We start from the raw sequence: 18,695 nt of genomic DNA on the forward strand, positions 1-18,695 counted from the left end.
CGCGCCGGATAAAATGCGATGAAAATCGTCCAGCTTGTGGATCGTGTCACAGAAAAGGCCTCGCATGCTCATTCAACGCGTCCCACGCACCCCCGCAACTTCTGAGCCCCACAACAAACCACGCGAGACCAGGACATGGGAATATAGCCAGACTTCCTGTCCAGGAACTTGAACTGCTTCATCACTGGCATACTGTAACGGCTTCATCGCTGGCACAGAACGATGCCTTGAGTCAAGTTTTTCAGATACACGTCCCCCGCAAAGGGATTGCCCATCCCTTTTTAATGCACGCGATACTGGGAATTTCAGCACTGCATCTTTCTCACCAAGTTTCTGATATTCATCGCCAAATACATACTGGAGTCGCAATACAATATCACAGCCTCGCGATGTCGCTTTGTACGCCACTATTAACCAATGTTACGGCGGAAAATTGCGACGCGCTCTTCGCTTGTTCGCTTCTCATTGCCAGTTTTACTTTCGCTTCTAGAACGTTAAATTCTGGTTTCACACCCATGGGTTTGGTTGAAGTAATAGAAGTGTTCACTCTAGTTCGTGGAACTGCGTCAATTGTGGAAAAGGCTCGGTCCTGGATCGAACAGGGTGATATGAGGCTCTTGTTGAAATTCACCCGGTGCGCACAGCAGATTCCAAAGTCTAAGAATTCTCATGAGGTACATACCCAATTGGAAGCTTTAATTGGAGACTATGAAGATATAGAAACCTATTCATTTCAGAGTGCTGCGCAGGCCATTGTTCTGGACTCTATCAAGCATCTCTTGGACGTTTTTGACTCCTGCATTGCTAGTGAAAACCAGAGCACAATTTTAGCGTGGCCTGCGATAGTAGATTCAGAATTTCTGGACCTGCTATCTCAAAAAGAAGATGGTTCTTTGGTGGCCCTAGCCTACTACGGGGCAGTTCTACATGTTATGACTAAGGCTTGGTGGATGGAAGGTTGGGGAAAGTTTTTGGTCATTCTTGCCGCGGACTGTTTGGATGAACATGCACAGTCGGCAATTGCCTGGCCTTTAGGCGTTATCAAGAATGATGAAAGGTCTTCGTAACCTTTAATGTGTACGGTATAGTTTTCGAAGCTACTGTAGAGCAATGTGGGTCATAACAAATCCAATCCTCCCGAGGTACGCGAGAGCGCAACCTATGATCTTCTTCACTTGGGTTCAAAGCAAGGTCATGAAAGTCAACATGGTCGTTCAGTCTATCTGAAGCCGAAGGCAGCAGTTGATATAAAAGGAAAACCACTCCAAATGGGGTCTTCAGGGTTTCCCCACAGTTTGTTCCCAGAAGTGGATCTATGTCCAAGTTAAACCGTAGATCCAATCCACAAATCCTAAATCTGCACAATCGTAATCTTGTTCAAGGTAGTCAGTCTATGGAAAATTTTCGGAGGAGCCGGAATATTTTCATACACAAATAGGATGATCTTACCCATATAGATGTGCTAGCACAAGCTGTTTTTGAGATACTTCACATCTATTTTGGAATAATACGAAAGTTGTTGAGGATATTAAACTAGACGGTGATCGCATCGTATGTATAAACTTATAATAACAAAAAAGTCACGACACTAGGCGTGTGGTTTGATCAAGCACGATTTCTCATGATTTAGGAGGCAGAGGCTTGAGCGGCCACCCAGAGTCACGGTCAAAGACCGTTTCAAATTTCCACTTCCCATGGGTAACAATCTTTTGCAAGTCTTTAGACCTATTGGGTAGAAAAACCTCGCAACTAATACCGGGTGGAACGATGATTGTTGCTTCTAAATAGGTTTGATTATCTTGCAAGGCAGTCGTCTTCCATGAACAAGAAATGTGACCCATAGGAGTTTCATGTGAAGCCGAAGCATTTGAGAGCTCAGCACCTATGCACGGTGCAAAGCGGCACTTTCTCCATCCGACGCTTAATCTTTGCAAGCCTGCGACTCTTTCGTATAAAAACTTGGCAATTGAGCCGAATGCATAATGGTTGAAAGAAGTCATCTCACCTGGATTTATGGATCCATCAGGAAGCATGCTATCCCACCGCTCCCACATTGTGGTGGCTCCCATGCTTACTGGGTATAACCAAGAAGGACAGCTTTCTTCAAGAATCATTGCATAAGCCACTTGAATATGCCCAGTTAAGACAAGTGCTTCACATAAGAAAGGTGTACCAGCAAACCCTGTTCCTATCCGAAAGCTATTCTTCCGTACCAGATAAACAAGGTGTAGCCCAGCTCGCTCTTGCTGCGCGGGCGTCAGTAGACCGAAGCAGATTGCGATGGCATAGGCTGCCTGGCTGTCAGATACAAGACGACCATTAGGTGTCACATATTCGTCTTGAAATTCTTTTTCGGTCATTTGGAGGTCATGTTGAAATCTTAATTCATCTTGGTCCTTATGAAGAAGACCTGCAATTTTGACCATGAGGCCTAGACTGCGGATCAGAAATGCATTTGCCACCAGCTGAGCGTCGGTTTTACCCTTCCAAGGTGCATCCGGCGGAGCGTCTGGATCTAACCAATCCTATATTCACAGCTCAGTCATTGACAAATACGATCGATAAAGGTGTTATATCTTACCCCAAGTTGAAAAATGGTAGTATCCCATAAATGAGTAGACCCGTCTTTCCTTCTGGGTATTTTTCTTATCCAAATTTCCATGCTCTCATACTGCTGTTCCAAAATTTCGATATTGCCAGTCTCTTCGTAGAGGGCCCATGGTGCTAGGATTGTAACATCATGCCAGACAGCACAGGGTTTTCGGCGACACCAGATAGGATCAGGGAGCGTGGCGTTCGGAGTGACCATGGCAGGAACTCCATCTAGGACCTGTTGATCATACCAAACATCAACAAGCCAATTTTTCAGAAATTCATAACAGTCGAATATCAAGACTGCCGTCGGTGCGAAGAGGGCAAGATCTCCAGACCAACCTAATCGCTCATCGCGCTGGGGGCAGTCTGTGGGTACTGCAAGAAAGTTTCCCTTCATTCCCCAGAGAACATTGTGATACAGCTGATTGAGTGAACCGCTGGAGCATGAAAATGAGCCAACTTCTTTCATATCTGTATGACATACAACTGCTTCGACTGAGTCCATCAAAGTAAAATCGCTGCACCACCCCTCAACCTGGGCAAACCGAAAGCCGTGGAACGTAAAGCGAGGCTCATAGCTCTCCCCATTCTCATCACCTTTCAGAGTATATTCATCGATGGAATCACATTGTCGAAGGGGTCTTGTACAAATCTCTTGATTCTCTAAGACTTCGGCATGAGACAAGATAATTTTGTGACCGCGAAGACCTTTGATGTTTTTCAATCTGACGTATCCAACCATATTCTGACCAAAATCAATGATTTCTTTGCCTGACGGAGATAAGATATGTTGAACTGGCTTGATGGTCTCAATCCGTCTGACTGGCACTCCAATGCCAGCTATGACCTGAATTTGTTTCGACAGGGGAGGCATGCAGAGTACTGGCACCCAATAGTGAGAAATGTCAAGAGATCTCAAAGGCGCAACAGTTGACCAGTACGGAATCTCCTGAGTTGCGTCATATTTTTCCCCGTTGTATAACTCAGCGCGCTGAATCGGGCCCCTGGCTACCATCCAGGTACTATCGGTAGGTGTGGTTTCAATAGAGGTATCAGGATAGTGTATCTGAAGCTCGCACATCAAGGCAGGGTGAGGTCCCCAAATGTTTCGATGACCACCTTCGAAGCCGATGCGGCCACAGAACCATCCTTCAGCGACGCGAACGCCGATACAGTTTTTCCCTACACAGAGCAGGGATGTAATGTCATAGGTCTGATAAGGTATTCGTTTGTCGTAGGCTGTCCATCCTGGGGCCATGAAATGGTCCCCGACGCGTTTTCCATTAATTTCTGCCTCATAGACTCCCTGGGCAGTAATCGATAGCCTGCCGCCTGCTAGAGGCTTAACCTCAAATTCTTTGCGAAAGAGCCATTCAGTATCTAGTCCAGGGGTAGTAGGACCCCAAGGCGCAGCGATCCGTTCGCAAGATAGTTTGGTTTGCTTATCAGATTGGGCTGATGTCTCGACACGACCCAGATCACAACGCCGAGGATCTTGAGGTTCGTCCATTCCGATTTTCAGAGAGAGCATTTTTTGTTCGGGTATAATGCAGCTGACAGTAGTCGACAAAGTAGCTTAGGAGAGAGCTTTCGTTAGTCGCGAGGAAAGTCATTTCACTGAATTCCTCGGCGTGGTATGCACCGACTCGGTGGAATTCAGAAGCGAAGGCGTTCGCTTGGAGAGCATGAATTACCCCGAGGCTAGGATGAAGGAAGCCCTTCAAATGCCGTGTTCCCCTCTCAAAAGCCGACTAATGTCACATCAAAAAGGTGTTTTAACCAGATTCACATACGGGTAAATACGCACTCTCAGAACGCCACATAGTACGAAATTTCACAACTGACTTTTCGAACCAAAAATGAATGTGAATATGTTCCAGGCTGGGGACAACGTCCTCCATACCGACAATGAAGAATGGGCTATCAAAATTCCTGCTGTTGAAGAGCTACCCCTCCCTTCTGATTTCTTCTGGGGAACAGCTACTGCTGCATACCAAATTGAGGGAGCTGCCTCCCAGGATGGCAAAGGGAAGTCCATATGGGATGTGTTCAGCCACCTCGAGCCCTCGCGTACCAATGGCGACAGTGGCGATATGGCCTGTGATCACTATAATCGCATGACCGAGGATGTGAAGTTGATGGCCTCCTATGGAGTAGACGTGTATCGATTTTCTATCTCTTGGTCTCGTATTATCCCTTTGGGTGGTCATGATGACCCGATCAACGAGGATGGGATCACATTTTACAACAGGCTCATCGATTACTTGTTGGAACACAAAATCGAGCCATTTGTCACTCTCTACCACTGGGATGTACCCCAAGAGCTGTATAATCGCTATGGTGCATTCTTGGACACCGATAAGTTCAAATCGGATTTTGAAAGATATGCTCGACTATGTTTTCTCTCGCTTTGGCGATCGTGTCAAGAAGTGGGTTACCTACAACGAGCCATACATTATCTCGATCTTTGGGCACCACAGTGGAGTTCTTGCCCCAGGCCATAGTGCTGCCAACGGGCATGACACGAAGACAGAACCATGGCGTGTTGGTCATACTCTCATTCTTTCTCACGCGGCAGTTGTGAAGATCTATGCGACAGAGTTCCAGCCCTCTCAGAACGGCATTATATCGATAGTGCTCAACGGTCACTTTTACGAGCCGTGGAACGCGGACAGCGTAGTACACAAAGCTGCCGCTCAGCGTAGACTTGAGTTCTACATTGGCTGGTTTGCTGACCCTATATTCTTGGGTGAAGACTACCCCGCCGAAATGCGCACCCAGCTCGGGTCCCGCTTACCGGAATTTACCGTTGGAGAGAGGAGTCTTCTCCAAGAGACAGCTCCAATCAATGCCTTCTATGGAATGAATCATTATTCTACAAAGTTTGCCCGTGCTCTGTCGGACCCGCCAGCCGAGGACGACTGCACCGGAAATGTGGAAGAAGCAGCCACAAACAGTGAGGGAAAGATGCTCGGCCCCGTTTCTGGCATGTCCTGGCTTCGTGTCACCCCTCATGGGTTTCGAAAACTTATGAACTGGGTCTGGAATCGCTATCACCTTCCCATCATCATCACTGAAAATGGTTGTCCGTGTCCAGGTGAAAGCCAGATGACTCTAGAGCAAGCAGTAAACGACGATTTTCGAGTGCGGTATTTTGGCCTCTATTTGGATGCCATTTCACAGGCAATTCACGAGGATGGTGTTATAGTACGAGGGTTCTGTGCATGGAGCCTCATGGATAATTTTGGTATGTTCAGAATCTGCTTGTCTTGATACGTAGTCTAACGTTTTTACCAGAGTGGTCGGCTGGATATGACCCGCGCTATGGCATCACGCACATCGACTATGATACACTTGTGAGAACTCCTAAGAAATCCGCTTTGTACTTGCAACAATCATTTGATGAACGCCGCAAGCGGCGTAGCTTGTTCAAAAGAATACAGCTTTTGGAGCTTGTGCATTTTTCGTTACCATCCAAGTGCTAGGAAATAATTAAAAACCAAACTTGAAACGCATACCTATATTGCCATTTATTCTGTAGAAACAGGAAAATGCAAACACAATATTTTCCCCCGACTCATAGTTTTGGGGAAATATGAGCTTTGTCCCCAGCTATGAAGGTGAAATGGGCAGCCCTTGGTCAAAGGATGTTCACTTTACAGCGCCACAGACCCTTTAAATGTGCCAAGGCCCGTGAACCTTACCTATAACGGGATAGTTTACGGGGTTACTCGTCTTCCATGTACCTCGATTCTCGCATGAAACTCAACTGGGAAAATTTCTATTTGTCCAATAGATACCCATGTGGAGCGAATAGATACTTTCCGTGGTTATTTGCCGAGAGAAATGTGTAAAGTACAGGTATTATCTCAAAGAAGACCCCGCGAAGCTACGGATACCTCCACCCAGAATTACCGCCATCGGCAATTGAAATGGTCTTATTTAGCCTATCATGAGAAAGAAATTATATCACTTGACTCTCAATAAAGCAGCCGTTAACCCCACGGAATCCTGGGGAAATCTGACGGGACCCACAAACTTTATGGCCGTGAACTTGGGGTTAGGCGACACAGTCGCCGGGGTTCTCCACGGCCACTCTAAGCGACCATACTGACCATCCATGTCAGTTTTGCGGAGTATCTCCTACAATCATTTTTATACAAATAACGATTCGGGATAATAAGATCCGAGTTAGGCCGGAAACAGTACTGGCATTCCCTTTTTAGATCATGTGGTGTCGGAGTGTGGGTGTTGCAGCTCTGCCACAGCCCGGGATTTAAATTCAGAACGTTTTACCTCATTATTCTCTTCAAAGATAAGCTTACTAGCTCGAATATATGTTTATTGGTATTGAAAATGACACCAGAATACAAAACTCCCGATGAGGTGCCAACTGCCACACAGCATGTTGAAATTATCACTGACGAAGGGCTCCACAAATCCGACCCAGCTATTGATGCTGTGACAAGAGGACAGGTGACAACCGGATATGAGGAACTAGGTGTCCTGGAGACAATTAAAACCTTCAAAGTCTGCACCCTCGTTTGCTTTGCAATGGCTTTCAGTGCAGCAACCGACGGGTATCAGATTGGGTATGTATATCTTCGAATTGAAGTGAGCGCTTCATCACTAACTTAACATGCCCTCTAGAATAAATGCTAGTATTATTGCAAATACTGGGTTTGTCTCCCGCTTTGCGACCATCATCGCTGCCAAAACTGGAAAGCCCGCCCTTGCATCGCCTATACTCAGTGGCTGGAGCTCAATCATGTCTTGCGGCCAAATTGTTGGAATGACAACTTTACCCTTTCTTTCCAGCAGATATGGAAGGAAAATTGCAATGTACACATACTGGGTGATTCTGGTGGGAAGTGTGCTTACCGAGTGTCTCGCAAAATCCTGGCAAAGCTGGCTGGTAGCAAAGTTCCTGGCAGGGATCGGAGTGGGATGTTTACAGTCAACTGTACCAACATACATATCAGAGGTTGCCCCTATTCGCATTCGTGGAGGCTTATTGATGTGTTATAGCTTCTGGTGGTCACTAGGCTCATTTTTTGCCCAAGTGGCTCTCCAGCACTTGTCAAAAGATGATCCAACCAACTATCTGACACCAATCTACACCCAGTGGGCACAGATCGGGATCATGTTTCTCATCTATATATCTGTCCCAGAGTCACCTGCATGGTGTGTGAATGCTGGTAAGATTGATCAAGCAAAGAAAGAACTCCTCAAGCTCAACCAGGGAGTGCCAAACTATGACTTGGAGCGGCAGGTTCAGGTATTGACCATGGCTGTTGAGCATGAGCGTCATGTTGCAGCAGAGCAGCGTCGTGAGAAGTGGTACAGCATATTCCAAGGAGTCAATGGCCTTCGAACTGTTATTTCCTGTTGGACCAACCTCACTCAGCAGTTGATTGGCCTAAGTCTCTTTGGGACGTTTGGAACCTACTTCTTCCAACAGGCCGGACTCGCTGAGCCTTTCAAGATCAAGGTCATTACAAACTCAATTCAAATTGCAACTGTGCTCGTCATTGTTGTTGTAGCCGACCGCTTGGGTAGAAGAATACTTGCCTGCTCTGGAACGACACTTTGTTGGGTGTCATGCGTGGCGATTGGAATTATTGGTAGTTGTCCTCAAGTGAAAGCAACAACCTATGTTTTCATCCTGTTTGCTTGTCTCTGGAGTAAGTTACCCCTGCACATCGGGAGAAACAACGAATAACAAGGAGTTTCCAGACTGCGGATTGGCCATCAATGGCGCTACTGGTTGGGGATACATCGGAGAAATCTCCTCTCAACGTCTCAGACCATATACGGCCGGCTTTGGTGCAGCTATAACGTGTGTAGCTGGGGTTGTGATGAATGTTCTTGTCCCTTACATGACAAACAGCAGCAAATGGAATTGGAGTTTAAAGACAGGGTGGTTCTATGCCGGTGTTGGCTTTCCATTCGTGGTTGGCATGTGGTTGCTGATCCCCGAGACAGCTGGGTATGTTTTGGAGATGAAGAGCGGAGGAGTTCCATTCACTTAGCTAACATTGATTCTTATATAGGCGATCTGCAGCTGAATTGGATGAGTTGTTTGAGCGAAAGATCAAGCCTTGGAGGTTCCACAAGACCGAGACGGCGACCCAGCGACTTGTCTTCGAAAGTACTAGCAATCCGGAGAAGAATTAGCCGAGCTGCCTTACTGGCTACCTAGGTAGCTAGTAGTTGATTCATATCCGCAACTCTCAGAATACAAAACAACCTTGGAATCCCAAGAGATCGGATGCTCCCGAGGTCCTCCGAGTCAGTTGTGATATTAGTATATTGCCTACTCAATGCAATCTTTAATGAATTTCGTGTGATCAGTGTTCAAAAATTTAGCCAAGATTTTAAGATATGATTAGTATTGTAGATTGTCCTGCTCTAAACTGTCTTCCAATCTAGTAGGACAACTCGCTGATGATGTCATTTTTGTTAGTACGGGCTGCTCTTCGGGCCTAGAGGTTGAGACTGCCTGCGCATGTTCTGCTACCGGCGCCACGCTCTACCTAGGTATTTAACAGCGTGATGTGGATCCGCGGAAGATACTAGTAGTGACAATCTCATTGTATAGTTACACTGCCCACTCAATAAGTCATTCAACCTAGAGTGTCTCAACTAGTAGTACTCTAGTACCTGGTAGTTGGTGGAATACTAGCACTGGAGCTCCTAGTTGCTGGGCCTAGAAGGCTTCACTGGTTCAATTTAATAGACCTGCTATGTATTATGCTGGGTAAGCCATGTCTTCTCTTCTGGAGCTCGGAGTTCCGCGCTCGAGGTATCCTAGCCTTAGTAGCAAAGACTCTGCCAGTCTGTATTTCTGTGCATCCCGATTCGTGTTTCATGCATGCTGTCGTTAACACCAGTGCGTGTTAATGCGCCAACCTTTGTTCCGAACCAGCGGGGTGAGGCGCGGTGTGGCTCCTGCTCGAGATATGTTCTCGATTGCATGGCGGCAGATCTCGTATCAGCTCTTGGGCCATGAGCTCCCTTGCAGAATTGTTGTATAGAGAGATTTCCCTTGACCTTCAATGCGCAGAGTTGGAGAGACTGTCAGACTATTGGTCATTGAACAGGAGTGGCCTAATAAATAGTCGCTGCAGATGTTTGCAACTATTCCAGATCAACCAAGCCAGGTGTGACTGTTTGACCTCCCGTACTGCGCAGACTGCCAAAGTCCAGCTTCATGAGTAGTCGGTCCACCCCTGCCGGCTTACGCGGCTGGTAGTGACTGAAGCTGGGGCCAGTGATCCCATCAGGCCATATTCTCGGCCCTGTTGTGCCACTGCTAGCAGGGTAGTCTGAGCCCGAGCGTCGCTCGTCAATGTCCCGCAGAGTCGCGACAAGCTCTTGGATACCTGTCTTAACGTCTTTGCGCGTTTCCCTCAGTTCTTGCCAGACTTCTCGCTCTTCTTGTGCGTAGTCTACCAGCGCATCCACAACTCCTTCATCCGTCTCTAGATCCATGTTTCGTTGAATGGTATCCAGTCTAATTGTGAGGGCAACAAAGCGATCGACACTCGTCAGGAGGGTTCGAAGTACGCTGGTGAAGGGTACGTCTGTCAAAAACAAGGACTGTATAACACTGGCTAGGTGGCGTCGATGCGCAACAGTCAATGCTTCTGGGTCGTGTCGACCCATAGACGCTGTGCCTGGTCGAGAGGATGGTCGGCTAGACGGGCGATCGGCAGGAGTAGTCTGAGACATTCTTTGGGCCTTGAAAGAAGTTGCCGTCCCAGGTCGAGAATTAAGAGCGGACGTGGGTATTGCGTTATCCTTTTCAATCCATTCACGGAGATGTTGCCAGGACTCGTGTACCACTTCGCCCTGGAAGAAGCTGCCAATCTCCGAAAGAACAAACAGGCAGGCACTGGCAGTCGCCCAAATTGGTCGCATTTGCTGCGTGCGAGCATTTGTCCTCTCGCGGTTCTGCCTCTGCTTATTCTGCAAGAAGGCGTTGTTGTTTCGTGGTGGCATTCGTGCACTGCCATGGGTTCTGCGAAGAGTGGTTCTTTTCCACAAATCACCGAGGCGGATTTGGGCGCGTCGAATTCCGAGGAGATAAGAATGAATCTTGGAATAGATTGCAATATCGGAACTTGAGAGGAACAAATCCAGGGGCGCGCGGACCTGGGCCGTTAAGGATGTTGGGGTAGGGAAAAGGAGGTTCTCAAATGAGACACTGGAGATTTCAGGGATTGTGTTGGAGCTGTGCGATGGGGTTGTAGCACGGCCATTCTTTCCATCATTTATTGACAGCCTAAGAAGCTCGCGAGCCAGCTCTAATCCTTCGTCTGCTGGATCCTCTTCTTTTTGCAGGGAGAATAGTTCGGCCCATGCATGGGCCAGTGAAGTCACCACATCCCCTTCCCTGATAAGGAAGTTGTCCAATGAACCTGGCTGCTGAATCTGAGCTAATGCGCTGCGTCGTCGACTTTCCTCGATTCTAGAGTCTGCATGCGCAACAAGCGCCACCGCAAACTCCCCTCGTCCCAGGAGTAGAAAGTCGTTGAGCAATGTAAGCATCTCAAGTATCTTGGGCAAGGGAAGCAGTTTGGATAAAGTGGATTGGGACAATGATAGTCGAATGCAGTCTACAGCAGTAGAAAGCTTGGGGGATGATATAGGTAATGTGAGACCCGAAAGCTGCCCGATGTGTTCCTGGTACAACTTCACCGGCGCAGTTGATATTCCACTGGGGGGTTTTTCGTTTCGCACGAATGTGATTTAGCGACTTGCCGATGAACAAAATAGACCCTGCCGTTTGCTCGGAGACGAAGCCCGGAAGCAAATCCATCTGGATATTAAATTGAGCGTCATCTTGTTCTCTGTTGGACTCCTCTTGGATAAAGAAGTCTTCCTTGCCATACATGGGCAATTTACCGTATAACAGCCACATGGAGAGCTGCTTCATCCATGCTGTCTCTGCTGCGGTCACAAGTTGAACGGCCATGTCTTTGATGTCGAGGTATCCAGTTTGCAGTCCATCGCGCAGGTGATTGATTAGCGCGGCACCGGAGCACCCATATCGATGACCTGAATAGCGGGTTTCCGGTTGAATGAACTTGGTGATCTCCCATAGCCATTCCAGACGCCGTGTCCAAGGTGTGAATTCCCCGACGATAGTGGACAAGGGAACAATTCCATATCCACCAACATAGCCGCTGTCTCCCGAAAGAATGGCTTTCTCGACTTGGAGGATCTTTTTCTGGAATTCGCCGAGGTGAGTCGCAACGATAGTCGTAGATACGGAGCGGCATATCACAGAGCGATGTGATGAAGATATGAGGGAGGTATGTGATCGTAGCTTGGCGTGAAGCTCGCTCAAGCGGGCAATCGACCCGAGGAGGGCTTTCTCCGGTGGAGAGAGAAGGGCGAGATCATCTTGCGGGATAGCGTCTTCCACCTGTGGAGAACCGAGGAGGGGCGACGGCTGGCCGGAGAGGGAGAGGAGGATCTCGTGGAGCATCCTGACCGACGCTCACTGCGGATCTATTCAGTCAATTTCTGTTTCCAGGTGGCCTCTGATCAGTCTCTCCAAGCTCACCGACCTGTGGGACTGGGTGTATAGTAGGACGCGTCCTAGGATCTCGAAACGACACATCGAACTGCCTGAGCGATGCGCTAGGTGGGTTAGGCGTGGCAAAGAATTGGCTGAGGCACCGAGATCATTAGCGGAGCTTGCACTATCTTGTAGGATCAGACACAAGCCATGCTTGCTTTTTTTAGTCCCGTTCCTAGCGCGTCAAGAGAGTGTGCCTTAAGGTGGTCGCGACGGGAGTTGGAACGGGGAAGGGGCCTGAGGCATCATTCCCCTCCAGCCCCACTCTACCAACACCTAGGAGGAAGAGGGAGGAATTGTGAAGACAAAGAGATTGCAAATTTCCCTGAGAAATCAGGTTTATGACCTATATTCTAAATATTACTTCTCTATCCAAACATTGAAGTAAATTAGTTGAAACACATCTTACTATGGCTGGCCATAATGCATGTTATCATTCTCGTAGTTTTACCCCTCCTAAACGTTCATAGCTGGCTAGCTAGTGATAAGCATAGGATCCTTCATTTCAGACTATTCTCTTTAATTTTATTACTACTTGAAACTTAAAATCTAGTTACTTTCAACCGATCACGAGATGAATACTTCTTTTGGCCAGAGAAGTCAAGCTGGTTCTGTAACTATAGTTCGCTGAGGATTAGTCATCGAAGCTGCCCTCATTACGTCGCCGCGGACATGGAGACATCTCTCCACTCCTCGACTCTCCCACTCTTCCAATCTTACATCCTCTCTCTGACCTCCCCTCTATCAACTCTTTCTTTCTTCTGTGCAGAAAAACGCTACTTTAATCGCATTTTTACACGTGGGCTGTTTCTGGCTTCTGTCTCGTTGGTACGCTAGGTCTCTTCTTCCAGCACTGTCGAAGGTCTTGCTCATCGAGCGAGACTTTCAGCCTCTAATTTCCATCATTCCTTCGGATCTTGCTGTTCGTGAGTCGGCTAAGCCGGGAAAGCGCAGAGCGTCTGAAGACGACCCCTCATCTCGGCCTCAGAAGAAGAACATGACCGTATGTCCATCAACCCTGCAACATCCCAACCCGCTTTGTCACTGACCCCTCCTCCCCCAAGGACGGCACAATGCAGGTCGACAACCCCCAAGAAACCGTGGAGCTCATCAAGCAAGGCGAGATCGATGAGAGCCTGTACAGCCGTCAGCTGTGAGATCCCTCCCCCCAACAAATACGAATAACATTCCGATTGCTAATCATTTCTAGCTATGTGCTCGGCCACGAGGCCATGAAGCGCATGGGCTCCTCCAACGTTCTTGTTGTAGGTCTCAAGGGACTCGGTGTTGAGATTGGTGAGTGACCACGTCTCCAAAAACTCCACTGGAATTTCCCTAACCGTAGCCTCTCACAGCCAAAAACATTGCCCTCGCCGGAGTTAAATCCCTCACCCTCTATGACCCCGCTCCCGTCGCCATCTCCGATCTTTCCTCCCAGTTCTTCCTCCGGCAACAAGACGTCGGCAAGCCGCGTGCTGATGTCACCGCCCCGCGGGTCGCCGAACTGAACTCTTATGTGCCAGTTACTATTCATGAAGGCGGAAGCCTTGTGGGGGATCTGGAACAGCTCAAACGTTACCAGGCCGTGGTCTTGACCCAGACACCACTCAAGGAACAACTGGCTATCGCGGACTTCTGCCACAAGAATAAGATCTATCTGACCATCGCGGACACCTTTGGACTTTTCGGTTATATTTTCAATGACTTTGGCAAGAACTTTACTGTTGGAGACCCTACCGGCGAGGACCCTGTTGGTGGAATCGTCGCCGACATCTCCGAGGACGGTCTCGTTTCTGCGTTGGATGAAACGCGCCACGGACTAGAGGATGGCGACTTTGTCACTTTCACCGAGGTCAAGGGTATCGATGGCTTGAATAACAGTGCCCCGCGTAAGATTACTGTGAAGGGTCCTTATAGTTTCACTATCGGCGATGTTTCCGATCTCGGATCTTACCAGGGCGGCGGTCTCTATACTCAAGTGAAAATGCCCAAGTTCATCGATTTCCAGCCTTTAGCAGAGCAGCTCAAGAAACCCGAGTTCTTGATTTCCGATTACGCTAAATTCGACCGGCCGCAGCAGCTCCACATCGGTGTTCAAGCTCTCCACCAGTTTGCGGAAACCCACCAACACCAACTGCCCCGCCCACACAACGATGCTGATGCTCAGGAGATATTGAAGATTGCTGCTGAGCTTGCTTCTGCGGAGGAGGAGAAGATCGAGCTCGATGAGAAGCTTCTTAAGGAGCTGAGCTACCAGGCTCGTGGTGACCTCAACGCATTAGCTGCGTTCTTTGGTGGTATTGCTGCCCAAGAGGTCCTAAAGGCTGTCTCTGGGAAGTTCAGCCCTGTGCACCAGTGGATGTACTTCGACTCCCTGGAGTCTTTGCCCTCCAATAGTACTCGTTCTGAGGAGACCTGCAAGCCTATCGGCTCTCGCTATGATGGCCAGATTGCAGTCTTTGGAAAGGAGTACCAAGAGAAGCTCTCCAACGTGAAGCAGTTCCTCGTCGGTGCTGGTGCCATTGGTTGCGAGACTCTTAAGAACTGGGCCATGATGGGCCTGGGTACTGGTCCCGAGGGTAAAATCTTTGTCACCGACATGGACCAGATCGAAAAGAGCAACCTTAATCGTCAATTCCTCTTCCGCCCTAAGGATGTGGGCCGTCTTAAGAGCGAATGCGCCTCTGCTGCGGTTCAGGTCATGAACCCGGAGCTCAATGACAAGATCGTCACTCTGCGCGACCGCGTTGGGGCCGATACGGAGCACATCTTCAATGAGGATTTCTGGAATGGATTGGATGGTGTGACCAACGCTTTGGATAACGTGGATGCCCGGACGTACGTGGACCGTCGCTGTGTCTTCTTCCGCAAGCCTCTCCTGGAGAGCGGCACTCTCGGCACTAAGGGCAACACCCAGGTTATCCTGCCTTTTATCACCGAATCTTACTCAAGCTCTCAGGATCCTCCCGAGAAGTCGTTCCCAATGTGCACACTGAAGAGTTTCCCTAACCGCATTGAGCACACTATTGCCTGGGCTCGGGATCTCTTCCAAACCTACTTCGTCGGCCCGCCGGAATCTGTGAACCTGTATCTTTCACAGGCCGACTACATTGACCAAACACTCAAGCAGGCGGGCAACGAGAAGCAAACTCTAGAGCACCTCCGTGACTTCTTGGTTACGGAGAAGCCTCTGACCTTCGATGACTGCATCGTGTGGGCTCGTCAGCAATTCGAGGCCCAATACAACAATGCTATCCAGCAGTTGCTCTACAACTTCCCACGGGATTCAAAGACTTCTTCGGGTCAAGCTTTCTGGTCTGGCCCTAAGCGTGCACCAACTCCTCTCAAGTTCGATAGCGCCAACCCCTCCCACATTGGGTTCGTGATTGCGGGCGCCAACCTCCATGCCTTCAACTACGATATTAAGAACCCCGGTGCGGACAAGGGCTACTACCGTAAAGTTGTCGATGATATGATCATCCCGGAGTTCACCCCTAGCTCCAATGTGAAGATTCAAGCCAACGAAAACGATCCGGATCCGAATGCCCAGCCCTCTGGATCGACCAGTGACGCTGACGAAATCCAAAAACTTGTGGCTTCTCTGCCATCGCCTAAATCTCTCGCCGGCTTCCGTCTGCACCCCGTCGAATTCGAGAAGGACGACGATACAAACCACCACATCGACTTCATTACGGCCGCTAGTAACCTTCGTGCGGACAACTATGAAATTCCTCAGGCGGATCGCCACAAGACCAAGTTCATTGCGGGCAAGATCATCCCTGCTATTGCTACGGCCACTGCCCTAGTCACAGGTCTTGTGGCTCTAGAGCTGTTCAAGGTCGTCGACGGCCAGGATGATATCGAGCAATACAAGAACGGCTTCATTAACCTTGCACTTCCGTTTTTCGGATTCAGTGAACCGATCGCTAGCGAAAAGGGCAAGTATCAAAGCAAGGAGGGTGAAGTTACCATCGACCGACTTTGGGATCGATTCGAGGTGGATGACATTCCCCTTCAGGAGTTCTTGGATTACTTTGCGAGCAAGGGTCTGGACATCACAATGGTCAGCTCTGGAGTTAGCTTGCTCTATGCCAGCTTCTATCCCCCTTCAAAGGTCAAGGACCGTCTCCCGCTACCGTAAGTATTATCGTCCTCGTATAGACTATATTTAGTAAAGCCCCGCTAACGCCACTCCACAGGATGAGCAAGCTCGTCGAGCACGTCAGCAAGAAGCCGGTCCCCGATCACCAAAAGAATATCATCTTTGAGGTGACGGCCGAAGACCAGACCGAGGAAGACGTGGAAGTCCCTTACGTGATGGTCAAGTTGGCGAAATAAACGGGTTCAAGAAAAGCAACCAAAAGCAATGCCAAGAAAAAGCAGAACCGTATAAAGAGGTGGCTCAGATTAGTTAGAGTAACGATTATTATCAACGACCCAGTTTCCGCTTAGAATTTCCATCACCAATCAATTGCTCATGCTTATTCAACTCTTATTTTTCGGATCCATCGAAGCTACCCAAGCTACTAAAAGTATGCATGGACCAATTTCCGGTTTAAGCTTAGATCCGTAATTCCATTACACACTGCAGCCACCGTATCAGTCAGAATCAAGTAAGCATACTATCTCGTTAACGTCACCCCGCCGTAAGCCCGCCTTTTTCTTTTCTTTCTTTCAATTCCAATATACCCTGGGGAGAACTATAAAATCTCCAGTCTGCCCATGCTCTTGACTCTTCTGCGCTCATCGGTGTTTAATCATCTTCCACGCTCCACATATCGCGCGGGATTCCTTGCAGCTTCCAACCACAGCTTCTCCACAAGATCACCGGTCAGATTTCAAAATATGGCGGTAAGCAAGAGATCCCTGCCCACTTCAAATTGAAGATTACTAATTTTCTTATACATGAAGACTGGCAATGCTAGTAAGGTCACCGACTGGGTGAACCCAGCTGACAAGTCGGGCGAATTCAAGCGTCAGGTATCGGCGTTCCGCAACTTTGTCTCCCGCGAGTCTGGCGCGGAATTCCCCGCAGAGAAGGGCCGCTACCATCTTTACGTTTCCTACGCCTGTCCCTGGGGTAAGTTGAAGCCTTCAAGCTGATAGGGCCGATTGTGAGATAAAAACTTACTGATTCTTTCTAGCTCATCGAACATTAATCACTCGCAAGCTCAAGGGCTTGGAAGATATCATCTCTTTCTCCTCCGTGCACTGGCACCTCGGTGAAAAAGGTAGAACACCCCCCTCCTTAAGCTTGAAATTTCTTATACTGAATCTTTCAGGATGGCGCTTTGCCACTGCCGATGAAAAGCTGCCCGGGGAGAATACCATCCCCGACCCGTTGCACCCGGACTTCACCCATCTCCGTGATCTCTACTTCTCCAACGAACCGGACTATACCGGTCGATTCACAGTTCCGGTCCTTTTCGACAAGAAGACCAACCGCATTGTCAGCAATGAGGTAAGAATCTCATCCAATTTGATCCCCACACGCATCTCTCACTCACATACCACAGAGCGCCGAAATCATCCGCATGCTCTACTACGAATTTGACGACTTTCTCCCCGAGCAATATAAAAAGGTTGACCTCTTCCCAACCGCCCTGCGCAGTGAGATCGACGAATCCAATGAATGGATCTACAACGACGTCAACAACGGCGTCTACAAATCCGGCTTCGCAACCACCCAAGAAGCCTACGAGAAGGCCGTCATCACGCTCTTCTCCTCTCTGGATAAGATCGAGGCCCATCTAGTCAAGCAGCAAGCTTCCTCGAAGTATTTCTTCGGAGATTCCGTCACCGAGGCTGATATCCGCCTCTTCACAACTATCATTCGCTTCGACCCCGTCTATGTCCAGCACTTCAAGTGCAATCTGCGTGATATTCGGTCCGGGTTCCCGGCTATTCACCGCTGGGTGCGGGGTCTTTACTGGGACTTGGATGCTTTCCGCGAGACGACGGAGTTTGAGCATATCAAGAAGCATTATACCAAGTCGCACAAGCAGATTAATCAGTTTGCAATTACGCCTCTTGGACCGGTGCCAGATGTTCTGCCCAAGGACCAAGAGGTTCCTGCTGTCAAGGCTGGTTGATATTAGGTTTGCGAATGAACTTGAAGCTTGGTCTGCAATCTACTATTACTAGTACTATGTATGTGGAATGAATGTGAATGTGGAGTACTTGATGCAATTCAATTTCCAAAATGTTCTATCAATAGTCAACCATGCTCGCCGATTACTCCGGTGAGCGGAATATCTAAGCAAAGCATAGTATTCTTTTAAATATATACAAAAAATGAGACAAATCCCAAGTGGTATTGCGTGTGAAATTCACATGCCTCGACGCCATGCCATGCTGATGGTTTGTGGGAGTACCCTGGGTTGTTTAAAGTCATTTTCTAAGCGCAAATCCCCCAAATGGAATAGCCGCTGAGAAAGACAATGGTAACAGCCAAGAGCAATAAGTAAATGCAAAATGATGATGGCCAAGTGGCAAAATAGATCAAAATATC

General features: G+C 48.5%; 7 protein-coding genes across 7 annotated transcripts; 5 read left to right on the plus strand and 2 right to left on the minus strand.

The window, feature by feature from the left end:
• Positions 1-389: 389 nt before the first annotated feature.
• On the plus strand, positions 390-1,067 carry N7533_004558 (uncharacterized protein; the record flags this gene model as incomplete). The annotated part of the gene is made up of 1 exon (XM_057101208.1): positions 390-1,067. One exon carries the CDS (start codon positions 390-392, stop codon positions 1,065-1,067), a length of 678 nt encoding a protein of 225 aa, XP_056960838.1.
• A 552-nt stretch (positions 1,068-1,619) lies between these two features.
• On the minus strand, positions 1,620-4,126 carry N7533_004559 (alpha-L-rhamnosidase; the record flags this gene model as incomplete). Its single annotated transcript, XM_057101209.1, has 2 exons — positions 1,620-2,525; positions 2,582-4,126. 2 exons carry the CDS (start codon positions 4,124-4,126, stop codon positions 1,620-1,622), a joined length of 2,451 nt encoding a protein of 816 aa, XP_056960839.1.
• Positions 4,127-4,454: 328 nt separating this feature from the next.
• On the plus strand, positions 4,455-6,080 carry N7533_004560 (glycoside hydrolase family 1 protein; the record flags this gene model as incomplete). Its single annotated transcript, XM_057101210.1, has 3 exons — positions 4,455-4,921; positions 4,959-5,842; positions 5,893-6,080. The coding sequence occupies 3 exons, from the start codon at positions 4,455-4,457 to the stop codon at positions 6,078-6,080; spliced, it is 1,539 nt and encodes a 512-aa protein (XP_056960840.1).
• Positions 6,081-6,951: 871 nt separating this feature from the next.
• Positions 6,952-8,772, plus strand: N7533_004561 (putative MFS alpha-glucoside transporter; the record flags this gene model as incomplete). The annotated part of the gene is made up of 4 exons (XM_057101211.1): positions 6,952-7,187; positions 7,246-8,279; positions 8,332-8,584; positions 8,649-8,772. The coding sequence occupies 4 exons, from the start codon at positions 6,952-6,954 to the stop codon at positions 8,770-8,772; spliced, it is 1,647 nt and encodes a 548-aa protein (XP_056960841.1).
• Positions 8,773-9,735: 963 nt separating this feature from the next.
• Positions 9,736-12,091, minus strand: N7533_004562 (uncharacterized protein; the record flags this gene model as incomplete). Its single annotated transcript, XM_057101212.1, has 2 exons — positions 9,736-11,216; positions 11,299-12,091. 2 exons carry the CDS (start codon positions 12,089-12,091, stop codon positions 9,736-9,738), a joined length of 2,274 nt encoding a protein of 757 aa, XP_056960842.1.
• A 1,090-nt stretch (positions 12,092-13,181) lies between these two features.
• On the plus strand, positions 13,182-16,522 carry ubaA (E1 ubiquitin-activating protein ubaA; the record flags this gene model as incomplete). The annotated part of the gene is made up of 5 exons (XM_057101213.1): positions 13,182-13,187; positions 13,249-13,337; positions 13,395-13,480; positions 13,540-16,321; positions 16,384-16,522. The coding sequence occupies 5 exons, from the start codon at positions 13,182-13,184 to the stop codon at positions 16,520-16,522; spliced, it is 3,102 nt and encodes a 1,033-aa protein (XP_056960843.1).
• Positions 16,523-16,906: 384 nt separating this feature from the next.
• Positions 16,907-18,276, plus strand: N7533_004564 (glutathione S-transferase family protein; the record flags this gene model as incomplete). The annotated part of the gene is made up of 5 exons (XM_057101214.1): positions 16,907-17,035; positions 17,096-17,264; positions 17,329-17,415; positions 17,467-17,645; positions 17,701-18,276. The coding sequence occupies 5 exons, from the start codon at positions 16,907-16,909 to the stop codon at positions 18,274-18,276; spliced, it is 1,140 nt and encodes a 379-aa protein (XP_056960844.1).
• Positions 18,277-18,695: the final 419 nt, after the last annotated feature.

Source organism: Penicillium manginii (genome assembly GCF_028828005.1).
Source record: "Penicillium manginii strain IBT 31320 chromosome Unknown utg000004l:1.0-7231830.0:1.0-7236170.0, whole genome shotgun sequence".
Taxonomy (NCBI): Eukaryota; Fungi; Ascomycota; class Eurotiomycetes; order Eurotiales; family Aspergillaceae; genus Penicillium; species Penicillium manginii.